The sequence below is a fragment of the Centroberyx affinis genome, unplaced genomic scaffold (assembly GCF_046629955.1).
Source record: "Centroberyx affinis isolate AG114_WGS23_722 - 3 ecotype Tasmania unplaced genomic scaffold, CSIRO-AGI_Caff_v1 ptg006788l_1, whole genome shotgun sequence".
In the NCBI taxonomy this organism is placed as follows: domain Eukaryota; kingdom Metazoa; phylum Chordata; class Actinopteri; order Beryciformes; family Berycidae; genus Centroberyx; species Centroberyx affinis.
This window is the reverse complement of record NW_027283443.1, coordinates 5,735-28,433: the sequence shown is the minus strand read 5'-3', so window position 1 is coordinate 28,433 and position 22,699 is coordinate 5,735. Positions and strand designations below refer to the sequence as shown.

General features: G+C 39.7%; 2 protein-coding genes across 2 annotated transcripts; one reads left to right on the top strand and one right to left on the bottom strand.

Annotated features, from left to right (window-relative positions):
- Positions 1-56: 56 nt before the first annotated feature.
- Positions 57-5,226, top strand: cunh2orf76 (chromosome unknown C2orf76 homolog). Its single transcript, XM_071513128.1, has 5 exons — positions 57-408; positions 494-544; positions 1,690-1,727; positions 3,463-3,544; positions 4,950-5,226. The coding sequence occupies exons 1-5, from the start codon at positions 279-281 to the stop codon at positions 5,024-5,026; spliced, it is 378 nt and encodes a 125-aa protein (XP_071369229.1). The 5' UTR covers positions 57-278; the 3' UTR covers positions 5,027-5,226.
- Positions 5,227-5,398: 172 nt separating this feature from the next.
- steap3 (STEAP family member 3, metalloreductase) lies at positions 5,399-16,776 on the bottom strand. Its single transcript, XM_071513127.1, has 6 exons — positions 16,726-16,776; positions 14,354-14,860; positions 12,326-12,653; positions 10,714-10,913; positions 9,419-9,583; positions 5,399-8,256 (listed from the first exon to the last, which is right to left on the bottom strand). Exons 2-6 carry the CDS (start codon positions 14,843-14,845, stop codon positions 7,969-7,971), a joined length of 1,473 nt encoding a protein of 490 aa, XP_071369228.1. The 5' UTR covers positions 14,846-14,860; positions 16,726-16,776; the 3' UTR covers positions 5,399-7,968.
- Between the last annotated feature and the right edge of the window lie 5,923 nt (positions 16,777-22,699).

Here is a 22,699-nt window from a genome sequence, read left to right as displayed (position 1 = left end):
TGATGTGCTCGATTATCGACCCATCGAGTCTTAAAAGTCTGGGACGTTCGACTGCTCTCGCTTGACCAAATACCGGAAGTTTCCCCCAAACAGCTTTTTACACACGTTGGGATATATTGTCGTCTGGTGTTCTGGGGTTGTTAGACATCATTAAACCTGCGTCGTCTGTGTTTTAATAACACAAGCGTTATAGAACAGTCTTATCTGAGTTTTAAAATACTCGCTAAACACCTGGAATATAACTCTTGTGATCAGTGTTGTTACCTAGCTAGCAGGCTATGGCAGGTGAAGCTGTAGTCACTGTTCGCTTGGTGAGATCCTTTGAGCACAAAAACTTCAAACCAGTTGTATTTCAAGGCGTCAATTTAGACCAGACCGTACAGGAGTTTATCCAGCGTGTAAAAGACGGTGAATATAATTAGCAAGGGTTAAAATAAAAATAATTATAGCTGTAACAACATTGCAAAACCTACAGACTCTTAATTTCTTTCAGATGTTGCAACAAGAGCAGGTCTTCCACCTCCTTTCAAGAAGTTTGGCTATGGTAAGTTTCTCAAAATGAATACAATATATAATCACAATAAGCGTAAGAAATTATGTTGATATCAATATATAAACATATCTTCTAGAACAGTAGATCTCAGCCTTTTTGGCTCGTGACTAGGGCTGAACAATTAATCGAAATTTGATCGAAATCGCAATATGGCCTACTGCATTTTTCAAATCACAGGAGGCGCAATATTTGTTAAAGGTGAAATGTGTCAAAATGGCATTTTAAATGAAATATTGTGGTGCTGCAGAGATGTCCTGGCCTACACATCATATTCTACAGACTTAAGAAAACATCTTTGTTTGGTACAGATCCCCGCAAAAATCACATCATAATCATTTGAAGACGTTTTTCAATGAAAATGAGAATAATTGTGTAAAAATTATAATTCCCTCTAATATCGCAAATCATATCGCAATTGCAATATCGGTCAAAATAATCGCAATTCTGTATTTCACAAGAAAAAAGCCAAAATTACATAAAAAATCTGAAAAATAGAGATATAATCAATTTGTATAGTAATAATATGTTTGTTTTCATGTGTCATAAATCATCTCTCGACCCCCCAAATTGTCTTGTGACCTTCTGCGGGGTCCCGACCCCCAGGTTGAGAACCAGTGTTCTAGAACATGCTATGTGTCAATGGTAATTGGGCTGATTGCTGAATATTCCAGACTCTATTCCCCAAAGTAGAGCTGGGCGTAGTCGTGATGTCTGTGTGTGAACATCACCTGGGTGAAATACATGCATCTAGGGCTGGGCGATATGGTTGAAATCAATATCACGATAATCATAAAGATTTTTCTCAATATCAGTATATATCACGATATGGTTCATGTATGCAAAATCACATTAAATAATCAAATGAATGTTCATCTCATTGAACCGAATGGTAATGTTAGGTGTGATGTCAAACAAAACAGAAATATTCAAATAATATTCCTACCATACCTCATTTCATGAGAGTTTTTAAGTAAAATTAGCTTGTCATCATCAATTTAGACAGCAGAAATGTGTGTCACGATATTAAAATATCTTCATATCATCACAACATGATTCCACTGAAAGACGATAAACGATAATATTGAATTATTGCCCAGCCCTACATGCGTCTGATTCCATTCTCCTTGTATTTTCAGACACAATGAAGATTATCCACCAAGCACATGGAGCCAAGGTATATCTATCTGGAGGAAGTCACACTGCTGGGCCAGGACAGAGGCGTGTGTCTGAAGCCAAATGCACAAAAACATGAAATGTTGACACAGAAATGTGGAATGCTGCTGTAGTGGCCAGACGGGTCACACACACACACTCATACAAATTTAAAGGAGTAGTTCACCCAAAAATGGAAATTGTGTCATCATCTCCTCCCCCTCATGCCAGTTGAAACACAGGTGAAGTTTGTCCATATAACACACAGGGAGGCTGCCAGCACAACTCCATAGCAGCCTTCTCCAAAACAGCTGAAGTCAGTGGGGACCAGTTCTTCAGAGTTCCAAAAAGACCTACAGTATATTTACACCATCATTTAGTGTGAATCTGAACTACAGCTGATTGATTTGCAACCAATAATGGTGTATAGGTCTTTCTATTCACAGTGTGATTGTTTGGCTGTTTTTGTTTTGGAACTCTAAAGAACAGGTCCCCATTGACTTCAGTTGTTTTGGAGAAGGCTGCTACCAAGTTGTGCTGCAGCCTCCCTGTGTGTTATATGGACTAACACATTTCACCTGTGTTTCATTTGGCATGAGGGGGAGCAGATGATGACAGAATTTTCATTTTTGGGTGAACTATTCCTAAGTCCAGTAAAAGCACAAATTAGTGGGTGAATCACTTTGGTTTTAGTTTGTTAAAATTCAACCATAATGCATGGAACTGATCCGTACCTGATCCTGGCCTCGTGCCCAGAAGAAGCAGCTCGCTCCCAAACACACAGGCCAGTAAAGATGACTGAAGGGACTAAGTTGCCATTAGGGCTGGGCGATATGGACAAAATCAAATATCACAATATTTTTGACCAAATGCCTCGATATTGATATTGCGACAATATTGTCGGGATGACTATTGGTGCTTTCACAAAATATTTACAGAATGAGATTTTTGATAAATAATCATCAGTAATGTGGATATAATGACTAAGTGGGTAAAGGCAAATAACAGAACAGCTAGAACAGTCTGGTAAGTTCAGAAAATGACATCACTTTACTGTAATGCAGCCTTTAAAACCAGGAAAAGACACTTATGCCATATCACGATATTACCATATCCAAAATCTAAGACTATCTAGTCTCATATCACGATATCGATATAATATCGATATATTGCCCAGCCCTAGTTGCCATCCTGAACCTTTTTCCTCCCTATCGCTGTTAGCTTTAGTTCCCTGGACTGAGTCTCCCTTCAGCGGTCCTTTTTGGGGAATAAAAATAATGTATGGTGGAAGCGCCAGCACTTCACTACATGGAGTTGATCCTGTTTGGGTTTTTCATAAATAATCAAATGTTTCAAAATCAGGCAGTAGGCCATAATTCGTTTTTTTAGGGTTAGGGTTAGCCAAACTCTCTGACTGTGCCATCCAAACAGATTGACTCTTGTGTTAATGCACGTTTTTCTAAATGGAGGCGCTAACTGCATGCTTGGTGCCAGTGTTACATTACTTCTGACTGGTGGAGCTGACTACAGGTTCTTATCCAAAATGCCACCAGTGTGACAGGAATGACCTACGAGAGAATATGGAAGTAGTAATGACAGGTGGCTTCAAGTATCTCTAAGCAAGGTGAGACTTGGAGATATTATGATCAGTTAGTCACTGTTGCTAAGGATCATCCTGGCCTGTCCTCCTGCCCTTGAAAACAAAACGTTTGCCATTCAAGTTGAAATACGTGCTTTGTTTTTTTTTCTTTTTGCAGACAAATGAGTTGGTGATGAGTCTAGACGACGATGACAAGCTCATTCTGCAAGACGGCCTGACTCTAAGAGCTGCTGGTGTCGGTACGGCTTTCCTCAGGGAATTTCCACATCTACATTCATCTATTTAAAACTGTGTACTTTGCTTATCTAGGGCTGAACGATTTTGAAAAAATATCTAATTGCGATTATTTTGACTGATATTGCAATTGCGATATGATTTGCGATATTAGAGGGAATGATAATTTTTACATTATTATCATTTTCCATTGAAAAACGTATTAAAATGATTATGGTATGATTTCTGCAGGGATCTGTACCAAACAAAGATGTTTTCTTAAGTCTATAGAATATGATGTGTAGGCCAGGACATCTCTGCAGCACCACAATATTTCATTTAAAATGCTATTTTGACACATTTCACCTTTAACAAATATTGCGCCTCCTGTGATTTGAAAATTGCAGTAGGCCATATTGCGATTTCGATAAAATTTCGATTAATTGTTCAGCGCTATCATTATCTATTCACCCCCATGTCAGTCAAAACTCCATTCAAATTCATGGAAGTGCCAAACATGTGGTGAGTTAACCTGAGTTAACCCCTGTAATTTCATTTTAGCCTCATCCTGAACTATTGAAGATAACAGGGCCATCTTTTTACAGCTAAAAAAAAAAATGTAAAATGTCCATTAAATTTCTCCAAAGTGTTTTGTAGCCAAATGACTGTACTGTGGGGCCAATATTTCCCTCAGTATCTCCTGTAGTTTCCTCACTGACTGATCTGTTCGCCCTACATCACTCTAGTGGAAGTGCTTGCTGCTCTAGGGTGTAGCATTGTAGATTAGGATTGTAGATACTGTGAAAACACAGTAAATATTAAGGAAAATACTGGACTTTTGGATCCACAGTGTAATTGTTTGACTACAAAACACTTGGAGTATGCTGCACAAGCTGTTCTGAGAAGGTTTATGGACAGAAGGCTGAGATGGAACTATGAGAGCTAACTCACTGTGTTTGGCTTCAACTGACATGGGTGTGAGTAGATATAGATATGGCGATATGGTTGAAATCAATATCATGATAATCATAAGGATTTTTCTCGATATCAATATATATCACGATATGGTTCATGTATGCAAAATCATGTTAAATAATCAAATTAATGTTCATCTCATTGGACCGAATGGTAATGTTAGGTGTGATGTCAAACAAAACAGAAATTTTCAAATAATATTCCTACCATACCTCATTTTTATCAGTTTTTAAGTAAAATTTGCTTGTCATCATCAATTTAGACAGCAGAAATGTGTGTCACGATATTAAAATATCTTCATATCATCACGATATGATTCCACTGAAAGACGATAAACGATAATAATGAATTATCACCCAGCCCTAACTTATTGCTTTAATGTTGGAGGCACTGCTGCTGAAACTGTGACTTCACCCTAATTTTGACAACACTGTTTTTCTGTTGTTTCGTTAACAGCTAATGAAACAGAATTGGCCTTCTTCAGGAAAGAAGATTATGGTCTCTACAAAGCAAATCCACAATGTGCCTGGTGACCGCAGCATTCCACATTTCAGCATTCCTACAATAAGAGGAGGTTCTCAGAGGACGGAGGTCAAGCATGCCAAAGCCAAGTGTTTTAATTTGTGCATTTGTTTTTAAAAACGAAAAGTTTACGATTCACTCCACTGGTATGCCTTTTTATTTTTAAACAGTGAATGTGATTATGGTTATTCATTTGCAATATGTTAAATAAAGTTTCCCATCAGATTAAGTGTATTGATTGTTGTTTCATATAGAGTGTGTTTAATGAAATCAAACTTATTAACAGAATAGTCTTTATTGCAGTGTAGTGGTTTGTATCTGCTCACCACTGAACTCTAGATCAGTGATTCTCAACCTTTTTCATAACAAGGACCCCCATTTGATGAGATTTTGTTTCTCGGACCCAAACCTGTGAATATTTTCATTGTTAGATATGATTTTGTCCGGATTTCCATGACTGTCTGTATTGTAGGTAGAGAGATAACAGAGAAACTATGATCAAAACAGTCATTCTTCTACATTCTCTAATTGTGTTAACTTGTAAATGAAATAATGCTGAAGTTTAACAATACATCAAATTTGCAGGGGACCCCCTGGAAGCCCCTCAAGGACCCCTGGTGGTCCTCGGACCCCACGTTAGGAACCACTGATCTAGATGTTGAGCTTTGGTTGTGAGAACATACAGAGGAATTATAATATATACAATGCATATTACTTTACATTGGAGTAAAGTTAGTTTTGGTTATGAGAAAAAGCATTTGTGAAATTACAGAGATGTGCAGCAAGTACAGATCCACTATATAGATGGAAGTATGATCCATCTGTCATATCTGTATAATATTTAACAAAAGGCACATATGTTTTTATAATCCCTGACTGTAGATTTGATTCTCATCAAATATCAAGGTGAACATTTAAAAACACTTAAACTGGTAATCTGCAAGATCCTCATCCTTATTTTAAACATTCGCTCTCCATCTTTGTCCCTCAGCCTCATTTCTGTGGTGTTTCTGCACTGCACTAGATCACCTGTCAATCAAACATATGGGCGGAGCTTGGATTTTCTGTTGCTGCAGTTCGAGTTTCTCTTTTCTTTGTCTGTTCAGCCATGGTGGCTATCACTGCTCATGCTAACTACCCAGTTCTTCTGTTTCTCCTTCTACTTAAGCTTACATTAATAAGGTTGAATCACTATTATGACATATTAATTGGCGAGAGAAGCAAAACAGACATTTATTTATGTGAAAAGGTCAGAGTATTACTGTCAGAAATATGATTTAAAAAAAAAGTTAAAATCTTCCCAAATAATGCCCTTTCACAAGTACATTCAATAGTTATCCCTTATCCATCCTCTGTCATGTCTGTTTGCATTATCATTGCTTTAAAAGTGTCTGAAACAGGTCAGTCAGAAAATGTAATAAGTCAAAGGCTCTACTGTGACAGAGCTCCAGTGAAATGTCTTTACTGTGGCCTCTACTGCCGCTGCTCTGAGACACCAAGACGCGTCAGACTGAAACAAGCAGGACTTTCCTCCCTTAATGATACCGAGAGGACTTGCTGTTCGACCTTTGTGTTGTGTACTATGAAAAAAAAAATCTCAGTCGCAGTCAATTGAGGCGTAAAAATGAAACAGTGGGTTCCCATAATTGTCATAGCAGGAGGTAGTTGGATAATGGGGGAGATCAGTTTGATAAATGTCCCTCATTTTCTTGAAATTCAACAAATCTGTTATGCCTTCACTTGACTTTTTAGTAACTCTAGTGTGTTCACCTGCGTATTAAACTTTAGGAAAGCCTTATTATGTAGTATGTAGTAAAGTATGTACACAGTAATACTAAGTACTTAATGAAAATTGTACTTACATTGTGTTGCTTCACCCTTGTAAGTGTGAAGGTGATTTTCATTAGTACATACACAGTATTAGTGTGTACTTACAATACTTTTCTATACGTTAATACACTGGAATAAGGCCATTGTAAAGTACATTCAAATTAAAAGTGCTACATGTCTCCTACGCTATGAACACACATCACACCTGGGTCGAATACCATCTGCAAATATTTGATAGTGTTCGGTTTAACCTGCTTGTACCAGATGGGCAGGGTTGATGACATCACCACAGCTAAGTGTCAGGTAAGCTGACCATCACAATAAAGTATACCAAATAAACTTTTAAAAAACTTAAAAACTTTTAAAACTTGTGATTGTCTACACTTGCTGGAACTCATTTAGTAACAAGCACCACCCATTTGGCACATAAGCAGGCTAAAACAACCCATTAAAAGTATTTGCAAATAATATTTAAAGCTGCACTAGGCAAGACTGTTATATAAAAATATAATATATTTAAATGACAAAGTGCAGCTGTGACAGAAGAGACAATCCAAAATTAAATTCTGGTGTTGGTTATGGTCAGTGGTGGAAAATCTTCTCCAACAAATGATCGTTAGCCTTGTTCCTGAAGATTTTTTCACTGCCTCCACCCTTACCAAATGTAGGTCCAAGGGATGTGAACTGACTTACAAAGGAAAAATTCAGTACCTTACAAATGAGATTTGTGATTTTTGTTAGTGATATATAAGAGGATAAAATACCCTCTTACAAAGTAAAAAAAAAAAATCGCTACATCTTCAAAGATCTTCTTACAAAGGCATTTGGTTAGGCAGTGAAAAAATCTTATACCATTCTTAATATCTTAATACCATTCTGAGTTTTACTGTGAGCAGTTACTAACTTCTGCTTTTGTAAGGCAGCGCAGTTTACTGAGGTCACGTGATTTCTGGGTAATGAAGTCCTTCAAACTTTTCAGTTATCTCTTGCTGCCACTTGGGGCCGCCAAAGTGCAAAGTTGCCTTGTGCAGCTTTAACCGAAGTCAGCCACACATTTGCATTCCCTTTCATCATTTTCACGGCAGGATCGACACACAGTTCTTTTCCACACATCTCCGGCTCCTCAGACGTCGCCAAAGTTTTGAGGAGGAGCCTCTTCGATCGGCTCCTGGTCGCGGGGGCAGCGGTGACGCGAACTCTCCCAGCCCCGGCGGATCTTTGCCAGTCTGAACGCCAGGCAGGGCAGCGCCAGCAAGACCCGGCCCACCAGGACGACACAAGGCAGGATCAGAGCCAGAAGGAAGACCGGCGGCAGGAAGTACGGGTAGGCCAGAGAGGAGAAGGCAAAGTCCCAGCCGAAGAACAGAGTGTGCATGATGGAGAGAGTTAAGGCAGCGTAACCAAGTCCTGACTGGAGAGACAGAGGAAGATGTTGTATATGCAGTAAAGAGAAGTTCGGTTCACAAATTATGACAAGGGGAGTTTAGAAATTGCACGCTGATGTAAAGTGAGGACCTTTGCTTGAAAAATTTGCTAAGAATGATCACAGATGTAATGCATGCTTTTTGTGATTGGTGTGTTTTTTGCGCCTACAAATATTTTGAATCTGAATCTTGCCTAACAGCATCACCCTGGGCTTACATACTTAAAGGATAAGGCTGGTGTTTTTTAATGCATTGCTTACCGTCAACAAATCCTATGAAAATAACAAAATCAGCAATGATTCTGTTTTGCCAACAACTCTCGTCCATGTAGCCGGTGCCCAATGCAGCCATGTCCCAGCAGCCATAGAACTCCATTGTATTTAAAAAACGGTTAAAAACCCGTCACAGAGCCATGCTGCTGCTCTGTAGCATATTTCATCATCACCATGCACCGGGCCGGACGACTTTTTCTTAATAAGCCGGCTGTAAACACGTTTGCGATCTCAGGAAAGTAGTTCCGTAGCACAGAAAATAGTCCCCAGCGTAATGAAGAATTTGTTCCCATTTGAATTTGAATTGGTAATAACTGCAACAGCCTGACTTTTCGTGGTAACAGTTAGCAATTTTTAAAATTGAACCTATGTCTTTGTGAGCTGTATTTCAAGGTTTTCAGCTTACAATTGGAGCCAATGACTTCCGGGTTGAAGGCTAAAAATGGTACGTGGGAAGTCAGAAAGTAACGGGAGTAGAGCAAACGCATTGCTGATTTTGTTATTTAGGATTTGTTGACGGCAAGCAATGCTATAAAAAACACCAGTAAAAATATGTAAAAATACACCCGTCTTTTCAGCCCAGATCACAAAGTGGGGCTGAAGAAGAGAAAAGTGGTATAAAGCATCACAGACTGGCCGGGTTGGTGAAAAGTTTACTGACTTCACCTTACAGGATTTCTGGGTATTCACTTGTTTTTTTAACAGTTGCAGTACCTCTTGCTGCCATTCGGGGGCCAAAGTTTCCTGGTGCAGCTTCGACAGACGACTTGCCCATTTTCATCGCAGCAGATATTTTAATAATCCCTAAATGGATTTTGCACTACGTGTTTCTTGAGGTTCCATATGAAAATTGTTCATAATATTGTAACTTGCTGACCTGCACAAATGTAAACTCCCTCCAGTTGAGGGCATTTCCCACGGAGGGTAGAGAGGTGATAGCCAGCAGAGTGAGGACTCCAAGTCCCAGAATTCCACAGGACAGGTAGAGGTCAGACCTCCACACCTGCTGCTCCACCCAGGAGTTCTCAACGCCGGCTTTCACCTAAAAGAGAAGGGTACACTGTGAAAAACAAACCAACAATATCATAGCCGAAGTTCTCAAGCCACAGGACCAGGTCTCGTAAAAACACTGTGCTAATCTTGCCATATGTGGACACAGTAGAAACAAGAAGCTGAGCCATTTTGGATTCCATAAACAACAAACAAGCATTCAGAGTCTAGACTGCATCCAGGGTAGGGCTGAACGTTTTTGAAAAAAATATCTAATTGCGATTATTTTGACTGATATTGCAATTGCAATATGATTTGCGATATTAGAGGGAATGATAATTTTTACATCATTATTCTCATTTTCATTGAAAAATATTATATAGTATAAGTATTAAAATGATTATGGTGTGATTTTTGCGGGGATCTGTACCAAACAAAGATGTTTTCTTAAGTCTGTAGAATATGATGTGTAGGCCAGGACATCTCTGCAGCACCACAATATTTCATTTAAAATGCTATTTTGACACATTTCACCTTTAACAAATATTGCGCCTCCTGCGATTTGAAAATTGCAGTAGGCCATATTGCGATTTCGATAAAATTTCGATTAATTGTTCAGCCCTAATCCAGGGCAAAATAAATCAAATGTAAGAAGCTGATAACTACGGAGCCCCTAAAGTCCCGAAAGGTGATATTTTTTTTATCTTGTGCACACAAGTTAATTATCTTGTGCGCACAAGATAAAAAAAATCACCTTGTGCGCACAAGATAATTAACTTGTGCGCAGAAGATAATAACTTGTGCGCACAAGATAATAACTTGTGCGCACAAGATAATAACTTGTTACCACAAGATAATTAACTTGTGCGCAGAAGATAATAACTTGTGCGCACAAGATAATAACTTGTGCGCACAAGATAATAACTTGTTACCACAAGATAATTAACTTGTGCGCAGAAGTTAAGTGACAATGTGCAAATACTAGGCTACTGGCCCATTTTTGGGTGAACTAAATATGCAAGAGTAGTCTTACATGTCACTGTTTATAACACAGGGCGTTGGACGGGCCCTTTAAAAAAAAAAATTTGGGGCATAAATTAAGAGTATACCCACTTCTCCAGGGACCACTACACCACTGCACACACACACACACACACACACACACACCAGCCCAGCGCTCACCTGTCGGTAGGCTGCGTTGAGCAGTGTGTACCCAGCAGCCCTGCGGAGCGTCAGACACATGCTGTAGACGGCGTGGGCCCCGGCACAGAGGAAGCTCAGCAGGCCGAGCTGCTTGCGTCGGCACAGCCAGCGGTCCAGCCAGCCGGGGAATCTCTCGTACTTGGTTCCTCTGCCCAGCTGGAGGACGGCAGCCACCAGACCTGACGGGAAACATCACTTACTTTTTCCAAACTTTTTTTGCGTGCAATTTCCAAACTTATTGACACCTGGAAATGACCAAATTGTTTTTCAGTACATTTCCAGACTTTCCAGACAGGCGTAGAAACCCCGTTTACACGAAAAGCTCTGTTCAGAAACTACACCCATTTTGGGAAAGAATTGTGATCTCACATTCATCTTTCAATATCTCTAAAATATAGAGCCAGTGTGTAAAAGTGTCATAATTTTGTCAACGAAGGACTTAACTTACACACTATCTTTTAAAAAGTAATAGAATTTGTTTAAGTTGGAGTTATCTTGTTAGAGTTACATGTTAGAGTTGGTGTCAGCAGTCTTTCTTACTAGGTTATGGTTTCACCCGTTAGTTAGTTTTGACTGTCAGAATATCTCAAAATTTTATAAATGAATTTCCACAAAATTTGGTGGACAGATCGGACTTGGGCCAAGGAACAAGTGATTCAATGTTGGTGGTGATCCAGATCTGGGATGTCCACCATTACATGATTATCGTTTTTTTAGCCAAAACCATGAAACTAAAGGATATAGAGACTTGATTCCAAATCCTAAGGGGATGTTTGCAGAAAGAAATCAGCTGAATTGAAAATTTCAAGTTCAAAATTCAACTTGTCATCTGCGTAAACAACAATGAAATTTGAGTGTTAGGAATGATGTCTTTGGTACGGAAGCTGCGAACGGCCGTGCTTGCAATTATTCTTTTAATAGAGTTAATTATTTTGTTATCTCGAGAAATCAGCCTTTTGTTTTCTCGAGATAACGGGTTAATTTATCTCGTTATCTCGAGAAAACAAAAGGCCGATTTCTCGAGATAACGGGATAATTTATCACGAGAAAACGACTTTTGTTTTCTCGAGATCACGGGATGATTATGGAGAACTCGAAAGTGAGTGTCTGGTTCATTTGATCACACCTGATTTCAGCCTTCAAGATCACTGTCATGACTGTCGGGGAGGATTCATAACTGAACAGGAAGTCAAGGCATAAATGTGTAGTTTTGTTTTTAGCAAACAAAACTACACGTTTTCTCGTGATGAATTATCTCGTTATCTCGAGAAATCGGCCTTTTGTTTTCTCGAGATATCGCGATAAATTAACCCGTTATCTCGAGAAAACGAGCTTTGTTATCTGGAGATAACGAAATAATTAAGTCGTGATCTCGAGATAACGGCATTAAAATAAATAATTGCAAGCACGGCAAGTTCTCGGCTTCCGTACTTTGGGTGTAACAGTTGGAAAATTGTTCAGCGTTGGCGGAGGTTTGCGCTCTCCAAGCAGCTTCTAGTCAACTGTTAGAGTAGATGTCAGTATTTTCAAATTACGGCTATCTCATTTTGGAGTGAACCTCTTTATTCAATGCTCTGTGTTTGCTCGGTACCTGGTAGATAGACTAGCGCCAGTGTGACCAGAGAGACTGCCGGCAGCGTCTGGTTCACCGTCTGCAGTGGCAGCTGGTAGAAGTTGTTCTCTCCGTGGTCGAGGTAGGGCAGCAGCACGTGCCGCAGGAAGTTGTAGCCGTAGAAGAAGAGGAAGAGGAGGAGCGTGACCAGGACGGGGCCTCCCCAGGGCGGGAAGAGCTGGAGCGGGGCTTCCTCGATGGCCCTGGAGGCGGCCAGACCCCCCAGGTCCACGGGGCTGAAGCCCAGACGACGGACCAGCTGGACCACCGCGGCTTTGGAGTCGCGGCAGTCACCGCAGATCAGGACCTGAAGTGGGGTGGGGGGGGTGGGCAGGGGAGAAATGCTTATACAGAGAAGATTTTCACAGGTGGTTTATTGGTTTTCTCACAGGTTCAGGTGCAGTCCATGTGCTTGAATCTGGCTTGTGGTGTTCGGTGTGGATCTTTCAATTTTCAAGTCCTTACTCAAATGGAATGAATGAATGAGGAATTTTATTTAGCATTTTAAACATATCCTTTTTTTTTTTGCCTTTATTTGAAAAGTTGAAAGTGGAGACAGACAGGAAACACTGGGAGAGAGAAAAGGATGACATGCAACAAAGGTCCTGGGCCGGTTTCGACCCCAGTACGTTGTGTTTATACCAGTGGTTCTCAATGTGGGGAGAAAGGAGATGTATCTCTCTATGGTTGGGGTTAAATTATGGAACACTGCTAATATAAATTTAAGAATGTGTAATGATTTTTATTTATTATTATTATTTTATTTCTGGAGGGTAGCTTAAATTATGCTTCTGCCTGTGCCTTTTTAGTCACTACTTAATACATAGATTGTTGATTTTGTTTATACTGTCTAGACTGCTTTATACTTATTGTATTGTGTGTGATGACTGAATAAAAATACTACTGCTATTACTACTACTAACTTGACTAAGGTTTTCTTAGTCTGCCCCGATCCAATAAATCAATCAAAATACTTTACTCATCCCTCAAAGGGCAGTTCAAGGCGAGTTCATCAACAACAAGAGACCATAATATACAATCATTCATACACATCATTCATACATAGGGTTGCAAAATTCCGGGAATTTTCAAAGTTGGAAACTTTCCATGGGAATTAACGGGAATTTATGGGAATTAACGGGAATTTATGGGAATAAACGGGAATAAACCAGGAATTTACTAAATTGAAGGTATGCTCTTCATAGGGAACTTAAATATAGTTGGGGAAAATATATTTTATATTTTAATCCTGACTAAAACAACCAGATATCATGCAAGTACAGTTGAATATCTATGCTATTCCTCAATCACATGCACACATAGCACACTGCTTACTGCAGGGCTGTTGAGACCACGCCCCCTACATGCACTGTGCATTCCTGTGCATTTTTGTTAATTTTTGAATGGGTTGGGTCGGGGGGGATGAGTAATATTTAACTCAACATTCATGGTTTTGTTCTTCAATGAAAGAATTGATTGTTCAATAAAATATTTAACACTTGATAAAGTTCTACTTACAAATAAATCTGTTTTAATTGTATTATTTTGGATGGATGTCTGCTTATAACAAAACAAATATTTATGCTTGGATATGATACCTTTCCATTAAATTACCCTCAATTCCCAGTTAATTCCCATAAATTCCCATTAATTCCCATAAATTCCCATAATTCCCATGGAAAGTTTCCAATTTGGAATATTTCCAAAATTCCCCAGCTTAACTTCCCATGGAAATTTACCGGAAACTTTCCGGAAATTTACCGGAAATTTTCCACCCCTTTGCAACCCTATTCATACATCATTCATACACATTCATACAGCTTTACAACATACCTACATTCACCCATTCACACACACATTTTTGGGGTTCAGTGTCTTGCCCAAGGACACTTCCACATGCGGACCGGAGGAGCCGGGGATCGAACCACCGACCTTCTGATCAGTGGACGACCAGCTCTACCTCCTGCCGCCCCCTCTGGAATAAAAGCCAACCTTCCTCCACCTCACCTGCCTGCTGCCGTCGTGCGCCCCGGCCTGCAGCGCCCAGGCAGAGAGCACGTTGAAGCCCTTCACCACCCGGCTCTGCGGGAAGAGCTCGGCCAGCCGCTCCGCGTTAGACGGCTCCCCGCCGTTCGGCCCGGCGGCGTTGCTCACGTCCACCAGCACCTTCCCGGCGAGCCCGTCCCGCAGCCCCGCCAGCGTGTGGTAGTGCTCCGGGTAGAGGGCGGCGAAGACCACCCCGTCCGCCCCGTCCGCCGCCTCCCTCTGGGACCGCAGCCGCACCCCTTCGGGAAAGAGACCGCTGGCGATGCGCCGGGGGTCGCGGCTGCCCACCACCACCCCGAAACCGGACGCCACCAGCCGGATCGCCAGGGAGCGGGAGTAGTCTCCCGAGCCGATGATGCCGACCACGGGGGCTCCCGGGCGCCGGGGCGGGGGCCCTGGGGCGTCGGGGTCGGAATCTGCCAACAAGGGCGTCTTCATGTCGCCCCCGGGCATGCTGGTCCGCTGGAGCTGCAAGTAGAAGAGGAATCACAGGTGAGATTGATGATAGACTGATGTGATGACAGGTGTGTTAACAGGCACTAACTGTTGTATTACTGGTGTGATGCCATGGGACAAGGTTTGATGATGATGATGATGATGATGATGAGGGGCATCAATTCACTTAACCCGAAACTACACTGCCTGTAGGGCTGGGCGATATGGTTGAAATCAATATCATGATAATCATAAGGATTTTTCTCGATATCAATATATATCACGATATGGTTCATGTATGCAAAATCATGTTAAATAATAAAATTAATGTTCATCTCATTGAACCGAATGGTAATGTTAGGTGTGACGTCAAACAAAACTGAAATATTCAAATAATATTCCTACCATACCTCATTTTATCAGAGTTTTTAAGTAAAATTTGCTTGTCTTCTTCAATTTAGACAGCAGAAATGTGTGTCACGATATCAAAATATCTTCATATCATCACGATATGATTCCACTGAAAGACGATAAACGATAATATTGAATTATCGCCCAGCCCTAACTGCCAGTTAAAAGTTTGGACCCACCTGATTGAATGTTCTATGTTTTTCATTATCTCAAAGCCATTTTGATCTATAGGCTTGAAATACTTGAAATGTGTTTCTTAAACAAATATAAATAGTGAAGTTGATCCTATGTATGAATTTCTTTCCAAAGCCTTTGCCTTTCCATCAAGGCAAAGGGCGGCTACTTTAAAGAATCTAAAATATAAGATAGTTTTGACTTTTTTAGTTTAACACTTTTTTGGTCACTGCATAATCCCATTTGTGTTATTTCATAGTTTTGATGTCTTTACTATTATTCTAAAATGTGGAAAAATAGTAAAAATAATGAAAAATGTGGTGCGTTCAAACTTTTGACTGGTAGTGTATGACAAAGTCTAATAACGTTTACATTTGACACCTAAACTTTCAAACCTGCATATATTGACAACATTTATGGGGACAAAGTTTTAAGACAGTTACCAGTTAGGACAATGCAAAACTAACTCTGCCCACTTCTGTGTTAAGTTGTATGTGATTGTTGTTTTTGGCTGCTGGTCAGACAAGTCAGCAATTTGAAGAATGGGAACTGGGAACTGAGAACTCGTGACGAGCATTTGTCATTATTTTTGACATTTTATAGACTTTTATAGGTCAATTGATTAATCGAGTAAATAATTAATAAATTGATGTGTGATTAAAATTATCGTTAGTTGTAGCCCAAACAATTCCAAAATAATATTTGTTTCGTAAGGTATACGGCCTTATTTAAAAAAAAAAAAAAAAAAAAAAAAAGTGGAGCAGTAGCTGATAACTGACAAGATTATATTACAAGATTATTATAAGACCAAAGTGGTAAATTACTAAACACGGGGAACATTGGTCCTAAATGCTGCCCTGATATGTTTTTTGTTTTTGTTTTTTTTAGATATGTCATTAAAATAAATAAACAATTTTACCAGAACTTTGCTCCGTATTATAATAAACAAAAACCACATTCACTTAGGGCACCACACCTAACTGACGCCCGTGATGATGATGATGATAAATTAGGCAGCTGTTCAGTGATGTTCAGAGATATTCTATGCATTTAAAGAGCCAATCATCGCTCTATAACAGAGTAGAAGCAGCAGGATTACGTCACGATTGTCAACATAAGCTGCAGTTTATGTATTTATGATAACACAAATGTTAATTACTGTCCTCCTGCTAGGGTAAAAGTCCGAGCACAATGCAAATACACCTAAATATCTACAAATAGACCTAAATATAAACCTACATATCAAAAGCCGCATGTTTAATCAAGCAACTAAGCCATACATGTTCCTACAGAAAGCATTAAAAGCCACTTACTGTACGTTTATTGTCGTTATAGCAGACAGTGTGCTGTTCCCGTCATGTGTCCGCCCGGCTGTCCTGTGTTGTAACGAGACCACGCCCACCAGCTCCACTGCTGCCTTCAGGTGCTCCTTGGAAGCTCCGAGCTCCGAGTTTCGAGGTCAAAATACGATTTGTCGCGCATGTGCGTTTTTGGTCAGCAATATGGACATTTGGATGGGATACAATGATTTATTTTAGAAATCGAGTGGCAAAGAGCTACTTTATGTTGCAGCTGCAGGCATCTAATTGATGTTTTCATTAATTTATTAGCCAAAAGTGTATAGGCGTGTGTAGGCGATTTGTTCCACTAGACTTGTAAGGGTGCCAGTAATTATGTAGGTCTTCATTACAGCTTTTGTAGCAATATGAAGAATCTCTAGGCTATATTTTAGCTGTTGTCTCTTCACCAATACCAACATCAACACCAAAAAGACAAGTTATAAATATGCATGACAACTAAAAATATGTGAAAATGTAAATAAGCAAAATACCAATTATGTACATGGGATGCCAAACAATACCAGATAATAATGAAACACATTTATTTTAATATTGATAGCCTATAATAGAAAATCCCAACTCTCCCATTAGTCTTACCGCTTTATTGGCTCGTTCATGCGCGTTCCGCTTGTAATTGAAATATTCCCGACAGCACCTGAAGGCAGCACATCTGTGAGCTCAAGATAAAACGAAACTTATCCTTGTCCAGCTCCCAGCTGACTGGGCCTGCTGATAATGGAAAGGTTTCATAAAAGCGAACCAGTTAGCTGTCATGCATAGGAAACAGGGAAACTAAATAAATTACAGGAAACCTCAGAAATAAAGGAACAAATATGATAAAAATACACATCTGCCACCGGGTGTCACTGTTCTGCTGTGATATAAAGTGTTGAATTCCATGAGCTTTTAAAACAAAGAAATATATATATTACTATTTTAATTGTTTAGTCAAATTCATTTATTTATATTATATATTCATTTACATTGTTTTTATTAATGTATTTAATTACATACATTTGTCTAAATCAGTGATTCTCAACCTTTTTCATATCAAGGACCGACCCCTAATTTAGTCCACATTAGAGCCACGGACGCCCATTTGATGAGATTTTCTCTCTCAAACTCAAATCTGAGAATATTTTTATTGTCAGATATGATTTTGTCCAGAATTCCATGACTATCTGTATTGTAGGTAGAGAGATAACAGAGAAACTATGATCACAACAGTCATTCTTCTACATTCTCTAATTGTGTTAACTTCTTGTAAATGAAATAATTCTGAAGTTTAACAATTTATCAGTTTGCTGGGGACCCCCTGGAACCCCCTCAAGGACCCCTGGTGGTCCCCGGACCCCACGTTGAGAACCACTGGTCTAAATGATCTCCCACCTGCTGACCTCTGACCTTCCAGATTTGGAAATAACATAAAATGAATGTTGATTCTCATGAGCTGTGGGAGCTAAACAAACAAATACACTGGACTGGGTAAAACTGCAGTGTCAATGCAATGTAGATATCACTTTTATGTAAGTATGATATGAGTAGGCTACAATGTGAAAGATTACATATGGAAACACAATAAGTACAGTTGTTGTCACTGCATGCAAGTCCCACAATTCTCTCTGGATAGTTGAAATAAGTCCTTCACTCATGTAAACAGGAAAAACCACTGTGCACTCTACTGTCCAGGAGGAGCTGCACTGTTAAAACATGATGAGAAGATGAATATTTCCTCCAGGAGACTGAAATCACTTGTTAGATGTTTGGGAATGAAGCAAGCACAATAATGCCAGTAGAATGTCCTACTCAAGTACTGTTACTTTGCTGATATTTCATTAAAGTAAAAGTAAAAGTACAGATGTAAAAATCTACTGAAGTAAAGGTAAAAGTGTCTCATTTAGTGTCCTCAGAGTCTCAAGTGTCCTCAGAGTAAAAGTTACTGAGTTACTTTTTTTTAGAAAAGATAACGTTGCTAGATTTGAACTTTCCCATGCGATTCTAAAAGAGTTCAAACTAGATTCTTTTAATTTGGAAAAATTACAAAATTAAAAATTAAAAAAAATTACAAAATAAAGTGCACAAAGTCAGGTTACTCGGCTCACTGTGAATGGACAATATATCAAGTTACAACTGTCCAGTTTCTGTTGCTGATGGAGAGACCCAACATCTGCAGGGGCGTGTCTAGGGGGTGGCCAGGGGTGGCACTGGTCATCCCTGAAATCTGATTGGCCACCCCAGGTGCCACCCCAAAATCCTGAGTTATGACTGGCTGATGGCCATGTTAGAGGCGGGACCATCAAGCCAGTTAATTTTTTTTTTCCAAAACTACCTTGAGTTCCAAGAAACACGCCAAGGGGAGCAAAGAGAAACCAAATTAGGGTTCAATGTGAAAAAAAGTCAGAATTCTCACGTGGAATTCAGAATTCTGACCTAGGACCTGCCTACATCCTTCCTAAATGCCGCACTCAGTGCCACCCTTGCTTGAGTCTGTGCCCCACCTCGGCCACCCCAGTCAAAATGGCCTGGACACGCCACTGAACATGTCCTCTGTAATGGCAAGGCAGGCAAGGCAGCTTTATTTGTATAGCACATTTCATACACTGAGGCAATTCAAAGTGCTTTACAGAGTAATAAAAAATACAGTAAAGGTAAAAAATGTACAATTAAAAAGTGCAAAAGAGATCCACAAGATAAAAGTAAACTAGTACAGTTCAAATCAAGTGAAATCGAAAGATAAAAGAAAAGACAGTGCAAGAGGATTAGAAAAGTGCATTAAAATCACATTTAAAATAAAAATAAAAAAGATATAAATAAATAAATATTTATTAGTAATGGATGAGATTTAAAATGTAGTTAAGTACAATGCTTAAATGTACTTAAGTAAATGTATAATTACTGACTTACTGACTTTGTGTAGTCCAAAAAGTCCACAAAGAAGCTACTCCTAGTCCCACCCTTGATTAATGCCTTACCTTAATCAGATCCAGTCCTTTTAGGTGTTGCTGTATTACCAAATCCCCACCAGTAACTTATTTGAAGCCTCTTCAGTCGGACACCAGCGTCTGTTTGACCTTTCCACTCTGGACCAGCCGCTCTCGGAGCCGCCCTGCGGACGGAGGCGGCTGACATTTTGGGCTCAGCCAGTGACTCAGCTGCTGCAACATATAGGCCAACAGCCACAGAGCAGCAGCATCACGGCCACTTCACTGACACCAAGACATTTAAGTTTTGACTCGGACTGTAATGAGTTAACGGACTGAAACACCACAGATGTTATGGATGGATTGACTAGTTGAGCAGTTGAGCTTTGTTGGGTCTTCACAGCGTACGACCATGTAGTCTGACACCATCACCTCTCCTCCTGCCATACCATTTATTAGCCTAATAAATTAACCCTTTCATGCATGGTGTCCACTACAGTGGACAGATACTTAACTCCTTCAAAATAAAATATATTGGAAAAAAAAGTTATTGGCATTTGTTTAAATGTAAAAGCAAACATTAAAAAAATATATTACTTTGTGATTTAATAATTCGTGCATGAAAGGGTTTTAATAATAAGTTTGAGTTCCGGGTGACTACATTTTTAACTAAAATTAGGGCATAAGGGCATAAGAACGGACTGCATTTTGACTAAACTAGTTTTGACTAAACTTTCCGTCAACTAATGCATTATGTGATGACATAATAAAAATAAAAAAAATCTGTGAATGACTAAGACTAAAACTAAAATGAAAATCCCTGCCAGAATTAACACAGTTATTAGGTGAAACTTTAATGATCCTCAAGGGAAAATTAGGTGAAGGGAACAGTGTTGCCTCTGTTGGTCACTTTCTGTGTGTGTGTGTGTGTGTGTTTGTGTGTGTGCGTGTGTGTGTGTGCGTGTGTGTGTTTGTGTGTACGTGTGTGTGCCATGATCTCTGTGATGGCTTGTCTTGCTGAATCTTATCATGGCACCCAAGGTTGTAAAGTATTATCTGTATTTTTGAACGTTCTGGTTGTTCGGTTTGTGATTTAGATTGTGTGTGTGTGTGTGTGCGTGTGTGTGTGTGCATGTGTGTGTTTGAGAGGGAGAGAGGTCAGTGAGGCACTAACAGGTGAGGCAGGCCAGCTGTCACCCTCGGCTCTGCAGAGCTGAGATATCAAACTCACCTCACTGCCACACGACAGCCTTAAAATGCCTGTGTCCTGCTGAGAGTCAAGAGGGGACACAGACAGGGTTTGTAATGCACAAGGGGAAATCTGAAATGGGGGACATCTTCAGGTAAAGTAATATCTGTCCTGGGGCCCTTCAGGCTCTGAATACCTGGGCAACATTCGCTTGTAAAATTTGTGAGCGAAGAACTCCAACTATTTCCTCCTCTTCCTGTTTAGAGATTCCTGCCGCTCTCTTTCTCTCAATCCCTGTCTTTATCTGAACGGTTGGAATGAACTTGAAAGTTGGACTGCTGTGTTTCAGTAGTCAGGGCAAACTGACACTGTCTGTGTTAGGCTATATGTAACGATTGTCCTAAAAATGTTCACTTTTAGGACATTTTTTAATCATTTTATTCCAGCATCCTGCAGTGTTTTACCACCTAGCTGGAGCTCCAAGCAGGTTAGAACAAATGCTAAGAACTCCAAAAATAAACACAATAATGGCAGCGCTCCAGTTTTTGGGAAAAAAAGATAAGGCCTTATTTAAAAGAAAAAAAAAAAGAAAAAAGAAAAAAATCTTACCCCATTCATGGATTTCTCTACGCATTTCTTTAAACCCGCTTGGAGCATTTTTGGAAGTCAGTTTATACTTTTTGGCAAGAAAAAACAACCAGAAGGTCACAGTAACCAGACATTCATCAAATGCTAAGGTCTGCTGTCCGCCTCAACATGCAATAATGCAACGCAAGGCAACCCTCTAACAGAGCCGGCCCAAGCCTTTATGGGGCCCTAAGCAGAATTTGGTTTGGGGGCCCCCCACCGCCTCGGCGCCGCCAATACTATTGACTATTGTCAATGCTTGATCATTCGCACACCTACTGTAAATCTAACACACCCATTATCAATTTTATTAGTTGTAGCTGTGTTGCTTACATCATACCAATATCAGCCTGGCATGTTTTTACCCTTCTATGGTTTGTAATCTTAAAAGGTAGCAAACTCACAAGAGTGGTCTGGTGTTAATTTGCACTTTAATATTCAAAGTGATACAGTACTAAGTGGCATACTGAATGTGGTACTGAAAAGTAACTAAATAAACCAGCAGACAATGCATTTACTGTAAACAAGTTAACCACTTTAATTGCTTTTGGTTTAAAAAATTTGCAACGTGCAAAAGTGCAGAACAACAATCAACTACAATTAAAATCAAATAACTTAGATAAACAGTACCTCCTTCAGTAAAGTTTCCCTCTTATATAAAAAATAAATGCAAATGTAAAAAACAGACAATATTAAATCAATTAAATAAATACTTAAATAAAGACATAAAATGAACAGAGGAACCTGTAACAAGATAACGTGATCCCGCCTGAAAAGAATCGTGATATGATATTTTTGCCATATCGCCCAGACGCCCACCTGTAATGCAAACATACCGTTATCTTTCTGTTTTTTTCTCATCTTCATTACTTTTTTGCTGCATCGACGCAGAGGAGAGGACTGGAACCTAACGTTAGTCTGACTGACTGCTTATATCAAAAGTGACATGAACGTGACACCAGCTCTGACAGAGGCAGCGGGAATTGATTGAACCAGTAGTATTAGCTAGCCAGCCTGTTAACATAATATTGCGTTTTTGTATGATTACCATTGACATAATATAATGTATCACAAAATTTTTTTTTAAAAATTTCAAGCGTTCTTGGGGGCCCTAAGCAGGCGGGGGCCGGCCTTGCCCTCTAAACCAGTGATTTTTTAAACATAATTTCAACCTCTACGCATAAATATTACACTGCACAAAGCAATTCTT